The 24,154-nt window shown below is 44.1% G+C and overlaps 1 protein-coding gene across 2 annotated transcripts in view; it reads left to right on the top strand.

Annotated features, from left to right (window-relative positions):
• The window catches only part of cd82b (CD82 molecule b), a 60,319-nt gene extending 48,524 nt beyond the window's left edge, over positions 1-11,795 (top strand). Inside the window, exons 6-9 of one of the 2 annotated variants that reach the window (XM_078220373.1) lie at positions 527-634; positions 3,487-3,642; positions 9,596-9,679; positions 11,006-11,795. In XM_078220373.1, coding sequence (XP_078076499.1) covers positions 527-634; positions 3,487-3,642; positions 9,596-9,679; positions 11,006-11,083 — 426 coding nt within the window. In that variant the 3' untranslated portion in view covers positions 11,084-11,795. The remainder of the gene's footprint in view (positions 1-526; positions 635-3,486; positions 3,643-9,595; positions 9,680-11,005) is intronic. The other variant, XM_078220374.1, reaches the window with a different exon arrangement.
• Positions 11,796-24,154: the final 12,359 nt, after the last annotated feature.

Genomic DNA, 24,154 nt, shown 5'->3' on the forward strand with positions numbered 1-24,154 from the left:
TGTAAAGTTATACTTCCCTCACCACAAAGATGCTGCCTGAACTGCTGAAGCAATTCCCAGCACCTTCATTACACACACAAGTCATTTGACCCGACCGGTCTTGGTTGGTGTTTATGCTTCACGTGAGCTTCCTCTGACAGCATCTAACCTGTGCAGTTTCCCCACAAACCTTCCAGTCAGCATTGCTGTCTTTCCACTTACCACACTGGGTACTTCACTTCACAAATCCTGCCTGAAAGTGAATGATATAAATGGGCAGAAGGGGATATTTCCCAGCAGTCAGGAACGCCGGTACCAGGAAGTCCAAACACATAATACAATAACCATCGAGCGTGGACTTTAAACTGTGTATCCATTACAGTCCAAGATGCCGAGGATTGAGATGATTATTTTAAAGTTGAATAACTCACACCAGCTTGAGTCAGTGTTGTCACTGAGAGTAACTCGCTCACTTCCTGTTGTACAGGAGCTGACGGGAGAAATCTGAGTCCATTTTCTGACCTGAACTGATGACTTCCTCTTACAGCTCAAAGCAGAAATATCTGACATTATTCACCAAGTCATCATCAACTACAACCCACTGGAAAACACAGAGAATAGCTTTGGAAAAACATGGGAATACATCCAAGAGAAAGTGAGTAAGGAATGGAAGGAGAAGATAAAATAGAAATGGGAAAAGATTACGAGCTGCCCATATATTACTGGACATGTAACTGAGAGCGAGCTGTCCCCTCCACCCAACCTCATTACTCTAAATACTCACTCTCTCTCTCCCCGTGTTGTTACTCTAACTCCTCTCTCTCCGTGTTGTTACTCTAACTCCTCTCTCTCTCTGTGTTGTTACTCTAGCTCCTCTCTCTCCCCGTGTTGTTACTCTTAACTCCTCTCTCTCCCCGTGTTGTTACTCTTAACTCCTCTCTCTCCCCGTGTTGTTACTCTAACTCCTCTTCTCCCCGTGTTGTTACTCTAACTCCTCTCTCTCCCCATGTTGTTACTCTAACTCCTCTCTCTCTCCCTGTGATGTTACTCTAACTCCTCTCTCTCTCTCTACTCGTGTTGTTCCTCTAACTCCTCTCTCTCCGTGTTGTTACTCTAACTCCTCTCTCTCTCCCCGTGTTGTTACTCTAACTCCTCTCTCTCTCCCCGTGTTGTTATTCTAACTCCTCTTTCTCTCTCCCCATGTTGTTACTCTAACTCCTCTCTCTCCCCGTGTTGTTACTCTAACTCCTCTCTCTCCCCGTGTTGTTACTCTAACTCCTCTCTCTCTCTCCGTGTTGTTAGTCTAGCTCCTCTCACGCCCCGTGTTGTTACTCTAACTCCTCTCTCTCTCTCCATGTTGTTACTCTTACTCCTCCCTCTCTCTGTGTTGTTCCTCTAACTCCTCTCTCTCTCTATGTTGTTACTCTAACTCCTCTCTCTCTCCCTGTGTTGGTACTCTAACTCCTCTCTCTCTCTCTCTCTCTCTCCGTGTTGTTACTCTTACTCCTCCCTCTCTCTGTGTTGTTCCTCTAACTCCTCTCTCTCCCCGTGTTGTTACTCTAACTCCTCTCTCTCTCCCTGTGTTGTTACTCTAACTCCTCTCTCTCTCTCTCCGTGTTGTTACTCTAACTCCTCTCTCTCTCTCCGTGTTGTTACTCTAACTCCTCTCTCTCTCCCTGTGTTGTTACTCTAACTCCTCTCTCTCTCCCTGTGTTGGTACTCTAACTCCTCTCTCTCCCTGTGTTGTTACTCTAACTCCTCTCTCTCTCTCCGTGTTGTTACTCTAACTCCTCTCTCTCCCCATGTTGTTACTTTAACTCCTCTCTCTCCCCGTGTTGTTACTCTAACTCCTCTTTCTCTCTCCCCATGTTGTTACTCTAACTCCTCTCTCTCCCCGTGTTGTTACTCTAACTCCTCTCTCTCACTCTACTCGTGTTGTTCCTCTAACTCCTCTCTCTCCCCGTGTTGTTACTCTAACTCCTCTCTCTCCCCGTGTTGTTACTCTAACTCCTCTTTCTCTCTCCCCATGTTGTTACTCTAACTCCTCTCTCTCCCCGTGTTGTTACTCTAACTCCTCTCTCTCTCTCCGTGTTGTTAGTCTAGCTCCTCTCACACCCCGTGTTGTTACTCTAACTCCTCTCTCTCTCTCTCTCTCCGTGTTGTTACTCTTACTCCTCCCTCTCTGTGTTGTTCCTCTAACTCCTCTCTCTCTCTATGTTGTTACTCTAACTCCTCTCTCTCTCCCTGTGTTGGTACTCTAACTCCTCTCTCTCTCTCTCTCTCCGTGTTGTTACTCTTACTCCTCCCTCTCTCTGTGTTGTTCCTCTAACTCCTCTCTCTCCCCATGTTGTTACTCTAACTCCTCTCTCTCTCCCTGTGTTGTTACTCTAACTCCTCTCTCTCTCTCCGTGTTGTTACTCTAACTCCTCTCTCTCTCTCCGTGTTGTTACTCTAACTCCTCTCTCTCTGTGTTGTTACTCTAACTCCTCTCTCTCTGTGTTGTTACTCTAACTCCTCTCTCGGCGTGTTGTTACTCTAACTCCTCTCTCTCTCCGTGTTGTTACTCCAACTCCTCTCTCTCTCTCTATGTTGTTACTCTCACTCCTCTCTCTCCCCGTGATGTTACTCTAACTCCTCTCTCTCCGTGTTGTTACTCCAACTCCTCTCTCTCTCTCTATGTTGTTACTCTCACTCCTCTCTCTCCCCGTGATGTTACTCTAACTCCTCTCTCTCCGTGTTGTTACTCTAACTCCTCTCTCTCTCTCTCTGTGTTGTTACTCTAACTCCTCTCTCTCTGTGTTGTTACTCTAACTCCTCTCTCGGCGTGTTGTTACTCTAACTCCTCTCTCTCTCTCCGTGTTGTTACTCTAACTCCTCTCTCTCTCCGTGTTGTTACTCCAACTCCTCTCTCTCTCTCTATGTTGTTACTCTAACTCCTCTCTCGCCCCGTGATGTTACTCTAACTCCTCTCTCTCCCCATGTTGTTACTTTAATTCCTCTCCCTCCATGTTGTTACGCTAACTCCACTCTCTCTCCTCGTGTTGTTACTGTAACTTGTTGCTCTATCTTCTCTCCAGTTATGGCTCGTGGGTGTCACTCATTGGGCCAGCATTTATTGCCCATCCCTATTTGACTTTCTTTAGAGGGCATTTAAGGTCAACCACATTGCTGTGGCTCTGGAGTCACATTCAGGCCAGTCCGGGTAAGGATGACAGATTTCCTTCCCTAAAGGATATCCATGAACCAGATGGGATTTTCTACAACGGACAACGGATTCATGGTCATCAGTAGACTTCCAATTTCACCATCTGCCATGGTGGGATTGGAACCCGCGTCTCTGGATTACCAGTCCAGTGACAATACCTCTCTGGTCTGCTTTCCCCGGTTACTCTGTTGTAACTCCTCCCTACAGCTGTGTTCCAATAGCCCTGAATTGGAAATATTTCTTGTCTATAGATTTGAGGAGGTTGTACATTTTCCTGCGACTGATTCCTTTTACTTTTTCAGCTGGATTGTTGTGGTTGGACTGGTCCTTCAAACTGGACTGAAAATGTGATCATCCGAAACAGCACGGGTAAACAGTTTCCCTGCTCCTGTTTGCCAGAGAACGCCACTGTGCTGGTGACAGGGTTCTGTCTGGGGAACATTAGCCCGCTGCTCACCGTGAGTCTCCCATAGCTTTCAATCTGTTTTATAACGATGGCAAATGCTTCTCTTACTGGGTGCTGCAACAGTTGAATTTCACAAACTCCTGGCACTTTTCATTAGGAACCCCAATTGGAAGTTTGGGAATGCATGTTTACATTGAATGGCCAATCCTCCCTTAGTCTGTCACCTACAGGATGCACACTCAAGACTGTTCTTTGTACATCATGATGTGGAGATGCCGGCATTGGACTGGGGTAAATACAGTAAGAGTTTTAACAACACCAGGTTAAAGTCCAACAGGTTTATTTGGTAGCAAATGCCATTACCTTTCGGAGCCCTGCTCCTTCGTCAGATGGAGTGGAAATCTGCTCTCAAACAGGGCATACAGAGACACAAAATCAATTCACAGAATACTGATTAGAATGCGAATCTTTACAGCTAATCAAGTCTTAAAGATAGAGACAATGTGAGTGGAGAGAGCATTAGGCACAGGTTAAAGAAATGTGTATTGTCTCCAGACAGGACAGCCAGTGAGATTCTGCAAGTCCAGGAGACAAGCTTTGGGGGTTACCGACAGTGTGACATGAACCCAAGATCCCGGTTTAGGTCGTCCTCATGTGTGCGGAACTTGGCTATCAGTTTCTGCTCAGCGACTCTGCGCTGTCGTGTGTCGTGAAGGCCACCTTGGAGAACGCTTACCTTAAGATCAGAGGCTGAATGCCCGTGACCACTGAAGTGCTCCCCCACAGGAAGAGAACAGTCTTGTCTGGTGATTGTCGAGCGGTGTTCATTCATCCGTTGTCATAGCGTCTGCATGGTTTCCCCAATGTACCATGCCTCGGAACATCCTTTCCTGCAGCGTATCAGGTAGACAACGTTGGCCGAGTTGCAAGAGTAGGTACCGTGTACCTGGTAGATGGTGTTCTCACGTGAGATGATGGCATCCGTGTCGATGATCCGGCATGTCTTGCAGAGGTTGCTGTGGCAGGGTTGTGTGGTGTCGTGGTCACTGTTCTCCTGAAGGCTGGGTAGTTTGCTGCGGACAATGGTCTGTTTGAGGTTGTGCGGTTGTTTGAAGGCAAGAAGTGGGGGTGTGGGGATGGCCTTGGCAAGATGTTCATCTTCATCCGCCATTGATGCCATCAATGACACGGATGCCATCATCTCACGTGAGAACACCATCTACCAGGTACACAGTACCTACTCTTGCAACTCGGCCAACGTTGTCTACTTGATACGCTGCAGGAAAGGCTGTCCCGAGGCATGGTACATTGGGGAAACCATGCAGACGCTACGACAACGGATGAATGAACACTGCTCGACAATCACCAGGCAAGACTGTTCTCTTCCTGTGGGGGAGCACTTCAGCAGTCACGGGCATTCAGTCTCTGATTTTCGGGTAAGCGTTCTCCAAGGCGGCCTTCACGACACACGACAGCGCAGAGTCGCTGAGCAGAAACTGATAGCCAAGTTCCGCACACATGAGGACGGCCTAAACCGGGATCTTGGGTTCATGTCACACTATCGGTAACCCCCACAGCTTGCCTCCTGGACTTGCAGAATCTCACTAGCTGTCCTGTCTGGAGACAATACACATTTCTTTAACCTGTGCCTAATGCTCCCTCCACTCACATTGTCTGTATCTTTAAGACCTGGTTGGCTGTAAAGATTCGCATTCTAATCAGTATTCTGTAAATTGATTTTGTGTCTCTGTGTGCCTTGTTTGGGAGCAGATATCCACTCCATCTGATGAAGAAGCAGGACTCCGAAAGCTAATGGCATTTGCTACCAAATAAACCTGTTGGACTTTAACCTGGTGTTGTTAAAACTCTTACTTTGTACATCATGCCATCTGTTTTCAACCTAACGTCCTGCTGTAAAGCTGCCATTGTGGTTTGCTCATTCATGCTGTCCGCCCTGTAGGTTTCAATACCAAATTTGAGGAGAATTGGAAGCTGGGTAAAGATGGAGGTGGAGGGGGAGCACTGTTAATCAAGGATTGCATTGGTGAAATATTGGTAGTTAGAGATGACTTTGGTTCAGGAGATCAGGATGTGGAATCAATTTGGGGGAGATAAGGAGTAGGAAAAAGAAGTCACTAGTAGCAGTGGTCAACAGGCCCCCTAATAATAACCATAATATACAACAAAGTATTCAAAAAGAAATATTGTGTGTATGAGATAAAGGGACAGCAGTGATCGTAGGTGATGTTGATCTACATATAGACTGGATGGATAGTTCAGAGAGTGCTTTTGAGATAGTTTCCTAGAGCTGCATGTTCTGCAGCCAACCAGAGAGCAGGTTATATAAGACTTGGCATTGTCTAATGTGACAGGATTACTTAATGACCTTGGAGGCATTCCTAGTTAGCAATGACCACAATATGATGAATTTTTTACCTAATTTGAAAGGAAAAAGATAGGGTCTAAGACTAGAATTTTAAACTTGAATAAGGGCAACCATGTGGGCATGAAAGCTGAGCTAGCGGAAGTGATTTGATTTGATTTATTACTGTATTAGTATACAGTGAAAAGTATTGTTTCATGCACGCTATACAGACAAAGCACACCGTTCATGAAGAAGGAAAGGAGAGCACAGAGAATGTAATGTTACAGTCATAGAACGAGAGTAAAAGATAGAATTAGACGATATGCCGGACACAGCTTGCAAGAATCATAGAATCCTACAGTGCTGAAGGAGGCCATTCGGCCCGTTGAGTGTACCGACCACAATCCTACCCAGGGCCTATCCCTATAACCCTTTTACTCATTTACTTTAGCTAGTCCCCCTGACACTAAGGGGCAATTTAGCATGGCCAATCCACCTAACCCGCACATCTTCGGACTGTGGGTGGAAACCGGAGCACCCGGTGCCTCAGGGATCAGTGCTGGGCCCACTGTTATTTGTCATTTATATTAATGATTTGGATGAGAATATAGGGGGCACGGTTAGTAAGTTTGCAGGTGACACCAAGATCGGTGGCATAGTGGATAGTGAAGAATGTTATCTCCAATTGCAACGGGATCTTGATCAATTGGGCCAGTGGGCTGACGAATGGCAGATGGAGTTTAATTTAGACAAATGCGAGATGATGCATTTTGGTAGATTGAACCAGGGCAGGACTTACTCAGTTAATGGTAGGGCGTTGGGGAGAGTTACAGAACAAAGAGATCCAGGGGTACATGTTCATAGCTCCTTGAAAGTGGAGTCACAGGTGGACAGAGTGGTGAAGAAGGCATTCAGCATGCTTGGTTTCATCAGTCAGAACATTGAATACAGGAGTTGGGACGTCTTGTTGAAGTTGTACAGGACATTGGTGAGGCCACACTTGGAATACTGTGTGCAGTTCTGGTCACCCTATTATAGAAAGGGTATTATTAAACTAGAAAGAGTGCAGAAAAGATTTACTAGGATGCTACCGGGACTTGATGGATTGAGTTATGAGGAGAGGCTGAATAGACTGGGACTTTTTTCTCTGGAGCGTAGGAGGCTGAGGGGTGACCTTATAGAGGTCTATAAAATAATGAGGGGCATAGGCAAGGTAGATAGTCAATATCTTTTCCCAAAGATAGGGGAGTCTAAAACTAGAGGGCATAGGTTTAAGGTGAGAGGGGAGAGATACAAAAGTGTCCAGAGGGGCAATTATTTTCACACAGAGGGTGGTGAGTAGCTGGAACAAGGTGCCAGAGGTAGTAGTAGAGGTGGGTACAATTTTATCTTTTAAAAAGCATTTAGATAGTTACATGGGTACGATGAGTAAGAGGGATATGGGCCAAATGAGGGCAATTGGGATTAGCTTAGGGGTTTTAAACAAAAAAGGGCAGCATGGACAAGTTGGACCGAAGGGCCTGTTTCCATGCTGTAAACCTCTATGACTCTATGACACCTGGAGGAAACCCATGCAGACACAGGGAGAACGTGCAAACTCCACACAGACAGTGACCCAAGACAGGAATCATATCCTGACGCTGTGCGGCAACAGTGCTGCCATCTTTGATTTCAATTAGAATACTAGGCCGAGAGGATGGATAAATAAAGAATCAGTGGCAGACATTTAAGGGGGCATTTCAGAATGCTCTAGAAAGCTATTGCTATTATGAAGGAGAGCCCACCATCCATAACTAACTAAGTTAAGGAAAGCATCAAACTTCAGGAAATAGGATACAACTTTGCAAAGATGAGTAGCAAGTTAGATGATTGGTCAGGATATAAAGAATGGAATAGAATGGCCATAAGAGATAGAGTAGAAATCCTACAGTGCAGAAAGAGGCCATTCAGCCCATCAAGTCTGAAAACAGTCATGCTACAAACTCATCTACCAGACCATCATTTCCCATTTGATGGTCCCGTCTAAATGAAGATTAAAGTTCCCCATGACTATTACATTCTCTTTGTTTCAAACTCTCATAATTTCTTATTTAATGCACTGCTGTATAGGTGTTCAGGAGTCTATAACCTACTCCTGGTATTCCTAAACTCCACCCATACTGATTTTACTTGCTGATTTTCTGAGCCAAGATTCTTTCTCACTATGTCCTTAAGTCATTCTTTCGCATCAGAGCTACTCACCTCCTTTCACGTGTTGTGATGATGTGTACCCTGGAATTTTTACTAGGTTGATTCCAGAGTTGAGAGGGTTGGCTTATGAGGGGAGACTGATTAGACTGGGACTATAATCATTGGAATTTAGTAGAATGAGGGGAGATGTTATAGAAACATTTAAGATTATGAAGGGAATAGAAGCAGGGAGGTTGTTTCCAGTGGCAAGTGAAACTAGAACTAGAGGACATGGCCTCAAAATAAGGGGGAGGAGATTTAGGTTTGAGTTGAGGAGGAACTTCTTCACCCAAAGGGTTGTGAATCTGTGGAATTCCCTGCCCAGTTAGGAGCTGTTGAGGCTACCTCATTGAATGTTTTTAAGGCAAAGATAGATTTTTGATCAGTTAAGGAATTAAGAGTTATGGCGAGCAGGCGGGTAAGTGGAGCTGAGTTCACAAAAAGATCAGCCATGATCTTATTGAATGGCAGGGCAGAGCAGATTCGAGGGGTCAAATGGCCTACTCCTGCTCCGAGTTCTTATGTTCTTATTTATTTTCCAAGCTGGTCACAATGTAATTATGTCACTGTAATGATAACTTGATCTAAATAATTTATTTCTATTTATGCCTCTTGTTGCAGATCTTATTGGAAATGCTCCAAGCATTCAAATAAATTTGTTTTACTACAATTTCCTTCAGGGACCTTACTCTCTGATTTCCATTCAAATCTCTGCCCCTTCCTATCATGTTTAACTTGCCTTGACTCACTTTTTTATTGCCACGACCTTTAACTTTGGGTTAATTCCTCCCCCTCTGTTAACTTAAAGCCATTTTGTCTTTACTCTTGTTTGAAGACTCTGTTTCTTCCTGTCACACTCTGATTATCATTACCCATATCGCTAATCTAATCTTTTAACTTTCCAAATCTCCCCTCAGGTGAACCCCCCCGCCGTACCATTATTTAGTTTAAAGCCTTCTCTACAGCTCTGGTTATACAATTAGTCAGGACACTGGTCCCACAGGGTTCAGGCAAAGACCATCCCAATAGTACAACCCCTTCTTTCCCCAGGACTGGAGCCAGTGCCTCATGAACTGAAACCCACACCAGTCTTTGAGCACACACATTCAACTCTCTGTTCTTGCTGAACCTGAGGCAATTTGCTTGTGGCTGAGATAATAATCTGGAGAGGACTGCCTCTGTGGTTGAGTTTTTGAAGTTAACGGCTTGTCAGCAATGTGTTGACAGGGAGGTTGCTTTGAATGTTGCTCAGAAGACTGGTACCTGAATGTTTAGTCTGATGTTCTTCTCACAGTTATGTTTGGTCTTTGAGGAAGTCAATTTGGCCAAAATCTCTCCAGTGAAGGGCAAGTACAAGGGTGAGATTTTATTTTCTTCATGCACTAATACTTCCTCCATCTCTTGACTGAAGGGCTGCGTATCTAATGTTGAAAACTGGCTTTATCAGAACATTGGCATTATCATGGGTGTATGTATTGGAGTCGCTGTGATTGAGGTAAGTCAGCATTCAGTAATATTTTTCTTCCTCTTCAAACTCCTCTCACTCCAGTGGGTGATTAGGTTTCAGAATAATTCCTCAGATTTTCCTGGATTACAAAAGATCCCACTTAGGAACAAATTAATTCCTGAATGTGCTGAGCCCCAGCCTCTGTGTGGTTTTTACTTTACAAACATGTGCTTTTTATTACTCACTCACTTTGAACTAACCACTGTATATACTGGTGGAAAAGCCAATGTTTTCAGACCCATTTTTGAGACAAATACTTGACATTTTCCACAGAAAATGGTTCTGAGGGATTTGTGTTCCACTATCGACGCTCAAACCAGCTGGTTACTCCACACACAAACCTCTTGTGCTGCCTTACTCTGACTTGATAGATGGTTCCAATCTCACCTCCACATTTCAATGAAAAATTAAACATTAATAAAGGTCCCCTGTATCACAGTGCAAATATTCTACTGTGTCATCTATCAGAAACATCACAAAATGCCTGTCTCCAATCCCACTCTCTGCTGTGTCACTCTCAACACAGAGGGAGTCAGAGTGAGGGAACTGAGTCAGTGTGAGTTGAGTTAAGGTGAGTGAGGTAGGGAGTGAGTGTGAAACATCCTTGGAATATTTGGGATTAACTTTTAACAGCATATTTGAAAGATACTTTGACTAAAGATGGGAGTCAATTTTGAAATAAAATTAACTATTACTCGAGTATTTACAGTACTTCCAGCTGCCAATCAGCCAGACACAAGCAGATCATAAGGACATTCCTGAATTGTTGATTTACATCAAATTACTTTCAATATTTGCCAGGTGTCACAGCTCTGAGTGAATGTCTGTTAACCAGGAGGAACTGAAAGAGAGTGAAAGGGGGAGAGATCGGAGACGGGGAGAGAGTTGAGAGGGGGAGAGATGGAGACGGGGAGAGGATGGGAGGGGGGAGAGGTCAGCGTTCCTGAGGTTCGGAACTGCAGATCACATCTCGTTACTCTCCAGGAATGATTGCATGAACACTGGGATACAATATCCTGCCGGAAATATTGACATTCTGTATCAGCTGCCGGTAAATGCAGTGGAATTCTTTTTGTAAAAAATCCACCGTAGACGTGAGTCAGTGAGCTGATTCCTCAGATAGCACCATCTAATTCTCTCCCTCACCCCCATTGCTGGTGTGGCACTGTTAGTGCTTAACATCTGTGACATTTTCCATTGTAGATCATTGGAGCTGGAAAGTATCGTATTGGAGCCTCCTTATGATGTGTACTAAGTTGTCTTATAAATGTGAGAATGATCCAGTAAAGAATCATCTATTTTCTATATTTACAGTTGCTGGGAATGATCCTCTCGATGTATCTGTGCAAGAATGTGGAACAGGAAGACTATAGTAAAGTACCTAAGTACTGAGGGTTTGGGCTTCCCTGTGCCACATCCTGATGTACGTACGATGCATCAGTGATCAATTACAATCCAATGGATTTGTTTGTTCAGCCTTTGTATTTGCTTCACTGCTTGTCAACTTTGCCTTATATACTTCAGCACTTTAGTAATATTATTAAAACTGTTGATCAGTATACATCTTGTAAAGATGACGTTTTCTACTTCACGGAACTTACAGCATGGTACCTTTTAAGGAAGATTGTCAGAAAGATTGGAACACGCATTTGGCAATTATCACAAGTTAAGTTTCTCTATGAAAGCCTCGGGCTAGAATCATGGAACTTGTTGTTGGAGTGTGTGCGGCTGCCACAAGGTGACTGCTCCACAAGGTGACTGCTCCACAATCCAATCAGAAAGTACATTTCAGTACTGCGTTCAAATTATGTCTCTGCTCTTCCCTGTAGCCAATCCGAAGGCGAGTCAATCTTCTGTAGAACACTTATTATCTTAAAAAAGTATTTTGAATCATTATCTTAAAAATATACCCACAAACTGTATGGGGTTTCCATCTTCCAGCCTCAATAAATATTTTTCAAAAAAAACATATCATGTGTTGTCCATGCCTTGACTCTTTTAGCGAATACTGTATGAAGTAGAATTCAGTTTAAGTGAGTTATTTCATTGGAAAAGACTTGTATACTTACAACGGTTTTTTAAATAAAGTAATTGTGAAATTGGCTAAGGAATGCTTTTGAAAAATTGTAAAGGGAAAAATGAAAAAGGCTGGCTGTACTTAATGTTGAAAGTCACCAGGACATTGTGTAATCATCAGCGAACATCCCCACTCCTGACCTTATGATGGAGGGAAGGTCATTGATGAAGCAGCTGAAGATGGTTGGGCCTAGGACACTACTCTGGACACTACCCTGAGGGACTCCTGCAGAGATGTCCTGGAGCCAAGATGTTGACCTGCAACCACATCTTGGGTGGCCAAATGAGCTGTTTCCACCTTTACTGTCCTCAGCATCGTGAGATTCAGCCCATCTGACCTAGACTTGTACAGGGCTTGATTTCAAAATTGGTGGACTATACAAAGCTTGGAATTGTGAACTGTGAGGGGATACTGTAGAATTTAAGAAGGGCAGAGATCAGTAGTTGGAATGGGTGGAGCAATGGCAGATGAATTATAATGCAGAGAAGACTGAAAAATTCATTTTGGTGGGAAGAAAATGAAGAGACAGTATAAAATAGAGGACACAATTCTAAAGGGGATGAAGGACTGGGGTTTCTAGCTGTATATGTGCACAAATAATTGAAGGTGACCGGACAGGTTGGGCGAGGGCTTAATAATGCAATAAGGATTCTAGGCAATTCTATAGAGTACAAGAGCAAGTAAGTTGTGTTAAACTTGTACAAAACACTAGTTTAGCATCAACTGGAGTATTGTGCCCAGCTCTGGGTACCACACTTTAGGAAGGATGTGAAGCAAACTGGGAGGATGCAGTAAAGATTCTCAAGAATGGTTCTAGGGACGAGGAACTGCAGTTCTTAGATTGGAGAATTTGGGGCAGTTCTCCTTGGAGAGAGGCTTTGATTGAGCTGTTCAACATCATGGGGGGGGGTCTGAACAGAAAAAACTGGGGGAAACTGTTCTCATTGGTGGAAGTGTCGAGAATCAGCAAGCATAGGTCTAAGGTAATTGGCAAAAGAAGCAATGGTGACACGAGGAAAAACCTTGTAGATAGCCCGACTAGAGAGGGGGCTATACTGGACCTAGTACTGGGGAATGAGGCCGGTCACGTCTTCAAAGTTTCGGTAGGGGAACATGTGGCAAATAGTGACCACAATTCTGTTAGCTTTAGGATAGTGATGGAAAAGGATGAGTGGTGTCCCAAGGGTAAGGTGTTGGATTGGGGGAAGGCTAACTTTAGTGGGATTAGGCAGAAATTGGCAGCTCTTGATTGGGAGAGGCTGTTTGAGGGTAAATCCACATCTGGCATGTGGGAGTCTTTTAAGGAACAGTTGTTAGGGCTACAGGACAGGCATGTGCCTGTTAAAAAGGATAGGAAGGGTAGGATTCGAGAACCATGGATAACCAGGGAAATTGAGGGACTGGTTAAAAAGAAAAGAGAGGCGTATGATAGGTCCAGGCAGCTAAAAACGGAGGGAGCTCTGGAGGAGTACAAAGAAAGTGGGAAAGAACTCAAACGGGGAATTAGAAGGGCAAAAAGGGGTCACGAAATGTCCTTGGCAGACAGGATTAAGGAGAATCCCAAGGCATTTTATTCATACGTTAGGAACAAAAGGGTTGTCAGGGAAAAAATCGGACCTCTCGGGGACAAAAGTGGGGAATTATGCTTGGAGCCCAAAGAAGTAGGGGAGATCCTAAATGAATACTTTGCGTCGGTACTCACAAAGGAGAGGGATGTGTTGACTGGGAGTGTCTCGGAGGGGAGTGTTGAACCGTTGGAGAAAATCTCCATTACAAGGGAGGAAGTGTTAGGTTTGTTAGAGAAGATAAAGATTGACAAATCCCCAGGGCCTGATGGAATCTATCCAGGGCTGCTCAGGGAGACGAGAGATGAAATCGCTGGGCCTCTGACGCAAATCTTTGTCTCGTCACTGGACGCAGGTGAGGTCCCAGAGGATTGGAGGATAGCTAATGTGGTCCCGTTATTTAAGAAGGGTAGGAAGGATAACCTGGGTAATTATAAGCCGGTGAGCTTGACGTCCGTGGTGGGGAAGTTGTTGGAGAAGATTCTTAGAGATAGGATGTATGCGCATTTAGAAAGGAATAAACTCATTAACGATAGTCAGCATGGTTTTGTGAGAGGGAGGTCATGCCTCACTAACCTGGTGGAGTTTTTTGAAGAAGTGACCAGAATGGTTGACGAGGGAAGGGCCGTGGATGTCGTCTATGTGGACTTTAGTAAAGCGTTTGACAAAGTCCCTCATGGTAGGCTGGTGAAAAAGGTTGGATCTCATGGGATAAAGGGGGAGGTGGCTAGATGGGTGGAGAACTGGCTTGGTCACAGAAGACAGAGGGTGGTAGTGGAAGGGTCTTTTTCCGGCTGGAGGCCTGTGACTCGTGGTGTTCCGCAGGGCTCTGTATTGGGACCTCTGCTGTTTGTGATTTATATAAACGATCTGGAAGAAGGTGTAACTGGAGTGATCAGTAAGTTTGCGGACGACACAAAATTGGCAGGACTTGCAGATAGTGAGGAGCATTGTCAGTAGCTACAGAAGGATATAGATAGGCTGGAAATTTGGGCAAAGAAATGGCAGATGGAGTTCAATCCTGATAAATGCGAAGTGATGCATTTTGGTAGAAATAATGTAGGGAGGAGCTATACGATAAATGGCAGAACCTTAAAGGGTGTAGATAAGCAGAGGGACCTGGGTGTGCAAGTCCACAGATCCTTGAAGGTGACGTCACAGGTGGAGAAGGTGGTGAAGAAGGCATATGGCATGCTTGCCTTTATAGGACGGGGCACAGAGTATAAAAGTTGGGGTCTGATGTTGCAGATGTATAGAATGTTGGTTCGGCCGCATTTGGAATACTGCGTCCAGTTCTGGTCGCCACACTACCAAAAGGACATGGAGGCTTTGGAGAGAGTACAGAGGAGGTTTACCAGGATGTTGCCTGGTATGGAGGGGCTTAGTTATGAGGAGAGATTGGGGAAACTGGGGTTGTTCTCCCTGGAAAGACGGAGGATGAGGGGAGACTTAATAGAGGTGTATAAAATTATGAAAGGCATAGATAGGGTGAACGGTGGGAAGCTTTTCCCCAGGTCGGCGGTGACGTTCACGAGGGGTCATAAGTTCAAGGTGAAGGGGGGAGGTTTAACACAGATATCAGAAGGACATATTTTACACAGAGGATGGTGGGGGCCTGGAATGCGCTGCCAGGCAAGGTGGTGGAGGCAGACACACTGGGAACGTTTAAGACTTATCTAGATAGCCATATGAACGGAGTGGGAATGGAGGGATACAAAAGAATGGTCTAGTTTGGACCAGGGAGCGGCACAGGCTTGGAGGGCCGAAGGGCCTGTTCCTGTGCTGTATTGTTCTTTGTTCTTTTCACACAGCGAGTGGTTAAGGTGTGGAACACACTGTCTGAGTGTGTGGTGGAGGCAGGGGCAATCAAAGCATTCAAGAAGGAATTGGATTAATTTCTGTAAAGAATGTGCAGGGCTACAAGGCAGTGGAGTGGCAACATGTGAATTGTTTTCGCAGACAGCACAGACACAATGGATCAAACAGCCTTCTTCTGTAACCATTCTGTAATGTGAGGCTGATTTAATTGTGTTTCTGGCCAATGGTAAACCTCAAAAGGCTGATGTGGGACTGGTCAGTTGCAAGAGGGGGAAAACCTAGATATACCATTCAGTCTATTGTGGAGGTGGTTATTCTCTCCCTTATTGGATCACTTGCCTTGTTTCTTCCTTATGGAAATAAATCTGGTTTGGTTCTGTGGGGGGAACACACTCTCATTTGATGTCACACCTGTATTAGGCCCAGTAAGGACACATCATGTTCATAACTTTAAATATGGACTTGTGTTCATATAGACGTTTCTGGAACTGTCTTTTATTTAAAATAGACACTGATGAACTGTTAAGAATCAGGTCACCATTGCAACTTCAACACAGACTATCTGAAGCTGAAAGTTCTTAATTGCATCACCCTGGTTGGGAGCCTCACTTGGAATAGCCAAATCAAGACAAATTCTATCCATGGAATTCACGCTGCTATTGTTCAGGAATTTACCCAAAGCACAAGTCCAGACTCCATGACTTCTAGTTGGAACCCTAACAACGAGAGCTGGGCAGAAACAAATTCATCCTGAGTCAATGTGAAGAGCCCATCCCTTATCTCCACTGCTTTTAGCTGCGCCATTGCAGGTGGACAGCACCAGTATTGGTCACGTGTCCAAAAGTGGCTTGAGATAATAAGTATTTTGTTGAAAACCCAGGAAGACCTAGGCAATCTGCAAAAAACATCAAAAGAGACAGCAGCTTAAGCAAAAGCTGTGTCCTTTGCCTTCAACAATCTGGAGGTTGTACATCATAAAATAACCTCCCAGCCTGATTCCAAAAGTCCCAAATCCAGTTGTAAAGAAATTTGACCTGACATTAAAATGACAAGTATGGTTCATCTCATCATGGGTATTCTGCAGTAATCCCAATACCTGACTCCAAATACTTGAACCCAGCTAAACTATAATTCAAGATGAAAAAGACTCCTTTCTTTGCAAGGCCTGCAACAACTGTTCTTCTACAATTATCCAAGCATGTGAACGATGAAGTATTTATTTGGTTTTCAAAGTGTATTAGTATATTATTCTCTTTAATGTCAGCTTTCTTCTGTTTGGGCAAGAGTAATGTAGCATTTAGACTTGCAGGGTGAATGTGTGAATAAATAATCCTCATTACTTAAATCCACAAAAGCTTGCTGCTGTAAACTAAATTGACCAGACACTCCGGGAGCTTAGGGACACTCATCTTCTTTTCCAAAACCGCACTGACTATGGACAGTAAGGGAAGAGAATTGAGGGTCAGTTCTTTCTCTCCTCCCCTGTCTGTAACACCTGTCCTCACTCATTGTATGCTGTCAGCTTGACAACAATTACGCATGATGATGCCTGTCCATCAAAACAGTTCACACATGCTGGTGGAACCACTGGGGAAGTGGTATGATACTGTACTCACTGGTGCGTACACAACCATGTACATTAAGATTTGCTAAAAAAATTGTTCTCAACCTGTTCATTATATTCTTAGCTCTTGTAAGGTCTGACAAGTGCTTTTAAAACACTCCAGTGCAAGGCATACTGACATTTATAATATTTTTATTAATATATTACAAAATGTGTATTTATAGAAGAATAAATTCACATAAGTTTGTTAGTGAAATAGAGCTAGTCATGCTTACATACTGCAATCATATTTCCTTGGGAATCATAAAAGTACATATAGGAAGGTATCAAAAAATATCATTACAAAACAAGATCTAAGGAGAAGGCAAGCAGACATTGTATAGCACATTCTGAAGCAAAGCTTTTAGTTGCAGGAGGATTCCCAATCATCTCTGCCAGCCTTAACCCCCCATGGAGCAGCGTAGTCTGGAAAAATGTCTGCCACATCAACACAATGCAATATACAGTTGGCTCAAGTATAAATGATCCAGACTGACTCTGGCAAATCATGAGACTTGAACTGTCTTTTTGGAAAACATGTTCTTCTGTTTTTTAAGCCACAAGTTGCTGCTTTTGAAGTTCAGATATAACAAAATTAATTAATTAATAAGATTCTACTTAAACAAGTTCAAACTCAATGGGGGAGGTGATATTATCAAAAAAAGTCCAAGTGCTGAACTTGGAATTTGGATTTTTTTTTGGGTGAATTAAAAATCTTACCTCACTTTGAGGAAAAAATTAAGCCAGATCTGTTTCCTGCCAGTAGGGGAAGGGACGGGGCCTAAACTCACCGAAAGCCGGCAGATTGCAGCAGAGGGCGCCATTGTGCTTGTACAAATCCTTTTTGGGGGTGAGGCTGATCTTACTAGATATCCAATGCCAGTAAGATCGTGAGAGGCAAGAAATCAGGGGCAAACCTGATTTTTCAGCTCTCTTGCCATCTCACGTGCTCACCCTGCCCACCAGCCAGCAGGGCACGATGGTAAGAGCACCCCAATATCTTTTCACAAAAGACATTTGTGACTTTGGCTGATTACTGTAAAACATATTTGCTGAATACCTTTGGATTTCGTAGCTGAAATAATTTGCAACAATAACGAAAAGTGGCTTGGTTCTTTTTCTCAGAGATTATATTGTCCATGAAGAAATCAGCACTATGCACAATATCAATGTAAATGCATTACATTGGCTGCGTTGAATAGGACCTTTATCTGTAAAACAACAGAAATAAAACCTGGGAATTACTGTGGAAGAGTCACTAAATGTTGGATGTTTTAGGAAAGAACCATCAAGTTCTCTAAATTTAAGGTGCTGATTTTCCTGCTTTATTCCGAGAACATTTTATCATCTTCAAATAATTATCTGATAGCTTTTTAAATGCTGGGGTTGAAATCGGCCTTGCTGGTAGCATAAAGCCCGGTTTCCTCTTCCAATAGCTGCTGGTTTCATATTTGCCCTGCTGCTCAAGTCCAATCTTCATCTTCCATGCATATTCAATTTAGCAGTTTTCCCATTATGATAAAGCTTTGTGTGAAAATATTTCTGGTAATCTGGCTCTATCTAACACTATCGGAAATGAGAGGAATTTCAATCTGCCATGCAGCTGTAAAATTAATCTCGTCAATGAAGCACAAACTGCACAGTTTGCATTTTTACTCATTTCAAAGCAGGTGACTGATCACCAATATCTAGGCGACAAAGAGAAAAATCCGAGCCCAAAGCTCCATTTAACAATCAGTGCAAATATTTCTTGATAGAATTTTCAATGAATTGGTCATATCTGCTATAATCATTGACCTCATCCCTGGTGTTCTTTTTCGGATGACCCTCTTCCGGGATAATTACATGTTTTCCAATTAGAAGGAGCCCAAAAGTGCACTCAGTACTTCAGATGCAGAATGATCACAACATCCTTACTTCTGTATTCAACCCTTTTCAATCCAAAAAGATGACACTCCAAATGCAGAAAAACACAGGGGTTTGTCAGTGGCATTGACCAAAGTTGTGGATTTTGGGCTGGAGGTCGTTTCTGTGTGGGTTTGAGGGTGGAATGTGTTTGTTGGGATTAGTGGCCAAAAGCCTAGTCAAACAAGTGGGTAAAGGACAAGAAGAAGGTAGAGAAGATCCATCCTTGGACTTTCATGTCTATATGCTGTCCCTTGAATGAGCCGCAATTTCTTACAGCCTAACATTAGGAAGAGCAAAGCCACGCTCTTTGTTTCCAACCACAAATTTTATCCCCTTATAAGGTCGGTTTCTAAAACATCCTGCAGTATTTAAATGCAGGACTGTGTAAATTGTCTTTTTCTGGGGGCTGCCCACAGGCCTTTTGAAGAGGAAGCCCATGTGAGAAGGTCGGTGTATCGGGGAGATGTAAAGGGTATGGGTGGGCTTCTAATCACAGAGTGGCTGGGTCTCCATTCTGGGAAGGGCCGGGATTGTGGAGGGGGTTTCAATGATGGTCCAGTGGATACCTATCATGGAAGATGTCCGGTAGAGTTCAAAGGCATCTGGATCACTGGGGGAGGGGAGAGTCATGGGAATGATAATGGTTTGGAGTATTTTGTGAGAAAGGTGCAATGGTAGACCAGAGATCCAGTGGGGAATGGGGGGAGTGTCTGATGGTGATTATGATGATTGAGGATGGAGGAGTTTACTGGTTAGCTTGTCGGAACAAACAATACATATCATGTCAACCTGGCTATTGTATAAAATTATTTTTAATTGGACAAAAGTTTTACCCTGACAAGCCTGACTAACCATGACTCATATCAGAGGAATTTCTAACCTTCAGAAACCAGCAGGAACCTCGCTATCTCTAAAGAGGCACTAATGTCCCCTCTGACAGCAGAAAATCAAATTCCACAAGAAATGCATAAGCACCTTTTACATTTATAAGGCTGAGCTCAGACCAATTGAGATGAGTCTGTCTGAGAGACAATAGGGACCCTGCCTCTGCTATTAAACACCTCAATAATCCAGATCTGAGAAAATACATCCTTTGTCCAAAACCCAGGAGAAGTGGGAGATAGTGAACTCCCCCTAAGCTGTATCTGTAATAAGAATCTGTAATAAACAGTCCCAGATAGCCTGCACCCACTTTGAGGGGGAAGGTTGACTGGTGGTGATTTAACCTGAGGATCACACCTCAGGTGAGGGGAAAGGTTGAGAAGGTGGGGCCTTCATGAATGATCTCAGCCGGTATGGGAATTGAATGTGCACTGTTGGAACTCCCGCATGGTACCTGTAAGCTCAATTAATCTCTGCATGCCTTCTTCCATTGCAGAAAGCTTCACTTCTGGGAAGGCAGATCACCCTGCAACAATTCCAGCTGCTAACCGCTGAATGAATATACCACTGACCTTTTGATTCACGATTCTGGACTCACATGAAATCATAACCTTTATTTTAATCACGGCCTTGGCCTGTATCCCTTTCTTTCATTTGATCCTCTTCTATTGTAAGAGTGCCCGCGGCCGGGGCTCCCCACGACCTTGCCGGCAGCTCAGGTTCCTCCACGACCTTGCCCATGGCCGGGGTTCCCCCACGACTTTGTCCGCAGCCGGGATTCCCCCACGGCTGGGGTTCCCCCATGGCCAGGATTGCCCCGCGACCTTGCCCACGATTCTTCGTTCCCAAATTCTCTGTTCCCGCTGGGAGCTGTGATGAGTTATCAATAGAGGATTTGATCACTCCGAACTGAAGGGTTGGGGAAAATTTGGTGGTGGAATGAAAAACTAAAAAAAAGACACCTTCCAGTTTACGAACAGGTAGAGAGGAGAAATTAGGTCTGTTTAAATTCAGCCCCTCCTGTCCATAACAGGCTCCTTTAAGCTTCTGAGTTTGAGATCCAGGAAATCCTGTAGTTGCGAATACACTTACAGGTAAAGTGAGGCTTGCAACCTCATTATAACATTTAAATAACCAAACAACTTCCCATCTGCTAATTGGTTGTGTCCTCCAATTTCAAAAATGGGAGTGAGAGGGTTTCAGTTCCTATCCAACATATTTTCCATTTTCACCTCTCAAATATCTGGAACACATCCGGTTTTGCGGATTTTAATTCAGATGGGAAGTCGTAAAGCTTTGTCAAGCAACTGGTTTGCAGGATTCCAGAAGTGGACGGGTTTAGGTTGAGAGTTCTGAACTATTGGGCCTAGGTGCATGAAAGGTGAGGTAAAGGTGATGGATGCAAGATACAGAAGGCACAGAGTTTAGTCAATGTTGAAGGGTTGGATGATTTGAAAGAAATAGGGAGCACCAAATTCTCCATTCTCGCTGGCAGCATGGCAGCGTGTATGGGAATGGAGAATTCTAACCTATGACTCCTGACTTTAGTAACAAAATACAAATCACTGTGATAGATTCATAGAAATCATAGAAACCCTACAGTGCAGAAGGAGGCCATTCGGCCCATCGAGTCTGCACCGACCACAATCCCACCCAGGCCCTACCCCCACATATTTACCCGCTAATCCCGCTAACCTACGCATCTCAGAACTCTAAGGGGCAATTTTTAACCTGGCCAATCAACCTAACCTGCACATCTTTGGACTGTGGGAGGAAACCGGAGCACCCGAGGAAACCCACGCAGACACAAGGAGAATGTGCAAACTCCACACAGACAGTGACCCGAGCCGGGAATCGAACCCGGGACCCTGGAGCTGTGAAGCAGCAGTGCTAACCACTGTGCTACCGTGCCGCCCTTTTGTCCAATTGTCCAAGTTTCCCTTTGGGATTCGGCCAGCCCGGCAATTACCACCTGCTATGTCATAATAACAAATGCAGGAAGAGGCAGAGCAATGCAAAGGGGGAGAAAACAAGTCCAAAACTGAAGACAAAGGTTCCAAAATCAAGAGAGGGACAGAAAATAAATCCCAAGATGACAGCTAAGGCAAGAAACAAGGATGGGGGGTCATAAACTGATACTCTTCAGTGTAGTTAAGAGTGAGGAGCAAAAGCAGAGGGTCCAAGTTAAAAGGCAAGGCTGCAGGATGCAGACCTGAAATAATGTGGGCTTCTGAAAAGCCAGAAGAACAAATCAGAATTAAAGATTGAGGACTTCTTAATACAGGCCTGTGAAGCAGTGGTGTTCTGTGGTCACAGCTCGGTACCTGAGAGAGTTCATGGAAGATGAGGCAATCCATGGCAATCCAGGGCAGAGGAACATTAGAAGGAGAGCTTGAAACCCTGCAGTGCACTCTGGGTGAAGACATCCAACAGAAAGCATTGTTTGGGAAAAGATTGCAAGGCATGTTCTTTGAGACTGGAAATTAGAAACCCTCATGTGAAAGACAGAGTTTCATCAAAAGTTAATCAGCTAACTCCTGTAACTCTGTTCAGTTGCTGTCCTCCACATTTCTAAATAAAAAATAAAAGTTAGGATCTATCAAGCCTGGTTCCACCCTGGGGTCGGACTTGTCCAGTAGCAACATCAGCTAGGATTGTAACATATAATCTGTTATGTATTTAAATGGTTGCATGATTAAGAGCCAGTCAGATGGTGATGTCATTAGGGTGTTGCACAGGCTGTTGTTTTAGTTTGTACTCTGTGCAGAGAACATCGTTTTCAATAAACCTGTTGTGCGTTACTTTGAATCTAAATGTGCAAACCACATCTATTCTTTTTTGTTTAAACCCACAATGCCTAACATAGTTAGGACGTTACATAATTGAGTCTAATGAGGTATTCCTTCACAGAGGGCTGACAAACAATGTTCGAGACCGTACAGTAGAGTTCACTTCATCAAATTAAATGGGCACTCAGAGATGAATCAGTCTTCTATGTGGGAGGATAGAAGTTCCAGTAGAATCATTACAGATGACACAGAGGGTTCTCGCTGATTCAGATACACAGAGGATACACTCTGATCCAGATACACACTGATCCAGATGCACACTGATCCAGATGCACGATTCACGCTGACCCAGATACACAGAGGATTCACGCTGACCCAGATACACAGAGGATTCATGCTGATCCAGATACACAGAGGATTCATGCTGATCCAGATACACAGAGGATTCACGCTGACTCAGATACACAGAGGATTCACGCTGATCCAGATACACAGAGGATTCACGCTGATCCAGATATACAGAGGATTCACGCTGATCCAGATACACAGAGGATTCACGCTGACTCAGATACACAGAGGATTCGTGCTGATCCAGATACACAGAGGATTCATGCTGATCCAGATACAGAGAGGATTCACGCTGATCCAGATACACAGAGGATTCACGCTGATCCAGATACACAGAGGATTCACGCTGATACAGACACACGGTGGATATGGCTGATCCAGACACATGGTGGATACAGGCTGATCCAGACACACAGTGGATAGACACTGATTCAGATACACACTGATCCAGGTACACACTGATCCAGGTACACACTGATCCAGGTACACACTGACCCAGGTACACACTGACCCAGGTACACACTGATCCAGATACACAGAGAATTCACACTGACCAAGATACACAGAGGATTCACACTGATCCAGATACACAGAGGATTCAAGCTGATCCACATACACAAAGGATTCAAGCTGATCCACATACACAGAGGATTCACGCTGATCCAGATACATAGAGGATACACACTCATCCATATACACAGGATTCACGTTGATCTAGATACACAGTGGATACGGGTGGATCCACACACAGTGGATACAGGTGGATCCAGACACACAGTGGATATGGGCTGATCCAGATACAGAGTGAATACGGGCTGATCCAGATACACAGTGGATACAGGCAGATCCAGACATACAGTGGATAGACACTGACCCAGTTACACACTGATCCAGGTACACACTGATCCAGGTACACACTGATCCAGGTACACACTGATCCGAATACACAGAATATTCACACTGATCCAGATACACAGAGGATTCAAGCTGATCCAGATACAGAGGATTCACGCTGATCCAAATACATACTGATCCATATACACAGAGGACACACATTGATCCAAATACAGAGAATTCACACAGATCCAGATACACACTGATCCAGATACACAGAGAGTACACACGGATCCAGATACACAGAGGATTCACACTGATCCAGATACACAGAGAATTCACACTGATCCAGATACACAGAGGATTCACACTGATCCAGATACAGAGGATTCACGCTGATCCAAATACATACTGATCCATATACACAGAGGACACACATTGATCCAAATACAGAGAATTCACACTGATCCAGATACACACTGATCCAGATACAGAGAGAGTACACACTGATCCAGATACACAGAGGAGTCACACTGATCCAGATACACAGAGGATTCACACTGATCCAGATACACAGAGGATTCACACTGATCCAGATACACAGAGGATTCACACTGATCCAGATACACACTGATCCAG

The sequence above is a fragment of the Mustelus asterias genome, chromosome 9, assembly GCF_964213995.1.
Source record: "Mustelus asterias chromosome 9, sMusAst1.hap1.1, whole genome shotgun sequence".
NCBI lineage: Eukaryota > Metazoa > Chordata > Chondrichthyes > Carcharhiniformes > Triakidae > Mustelus > Mustelus asterias.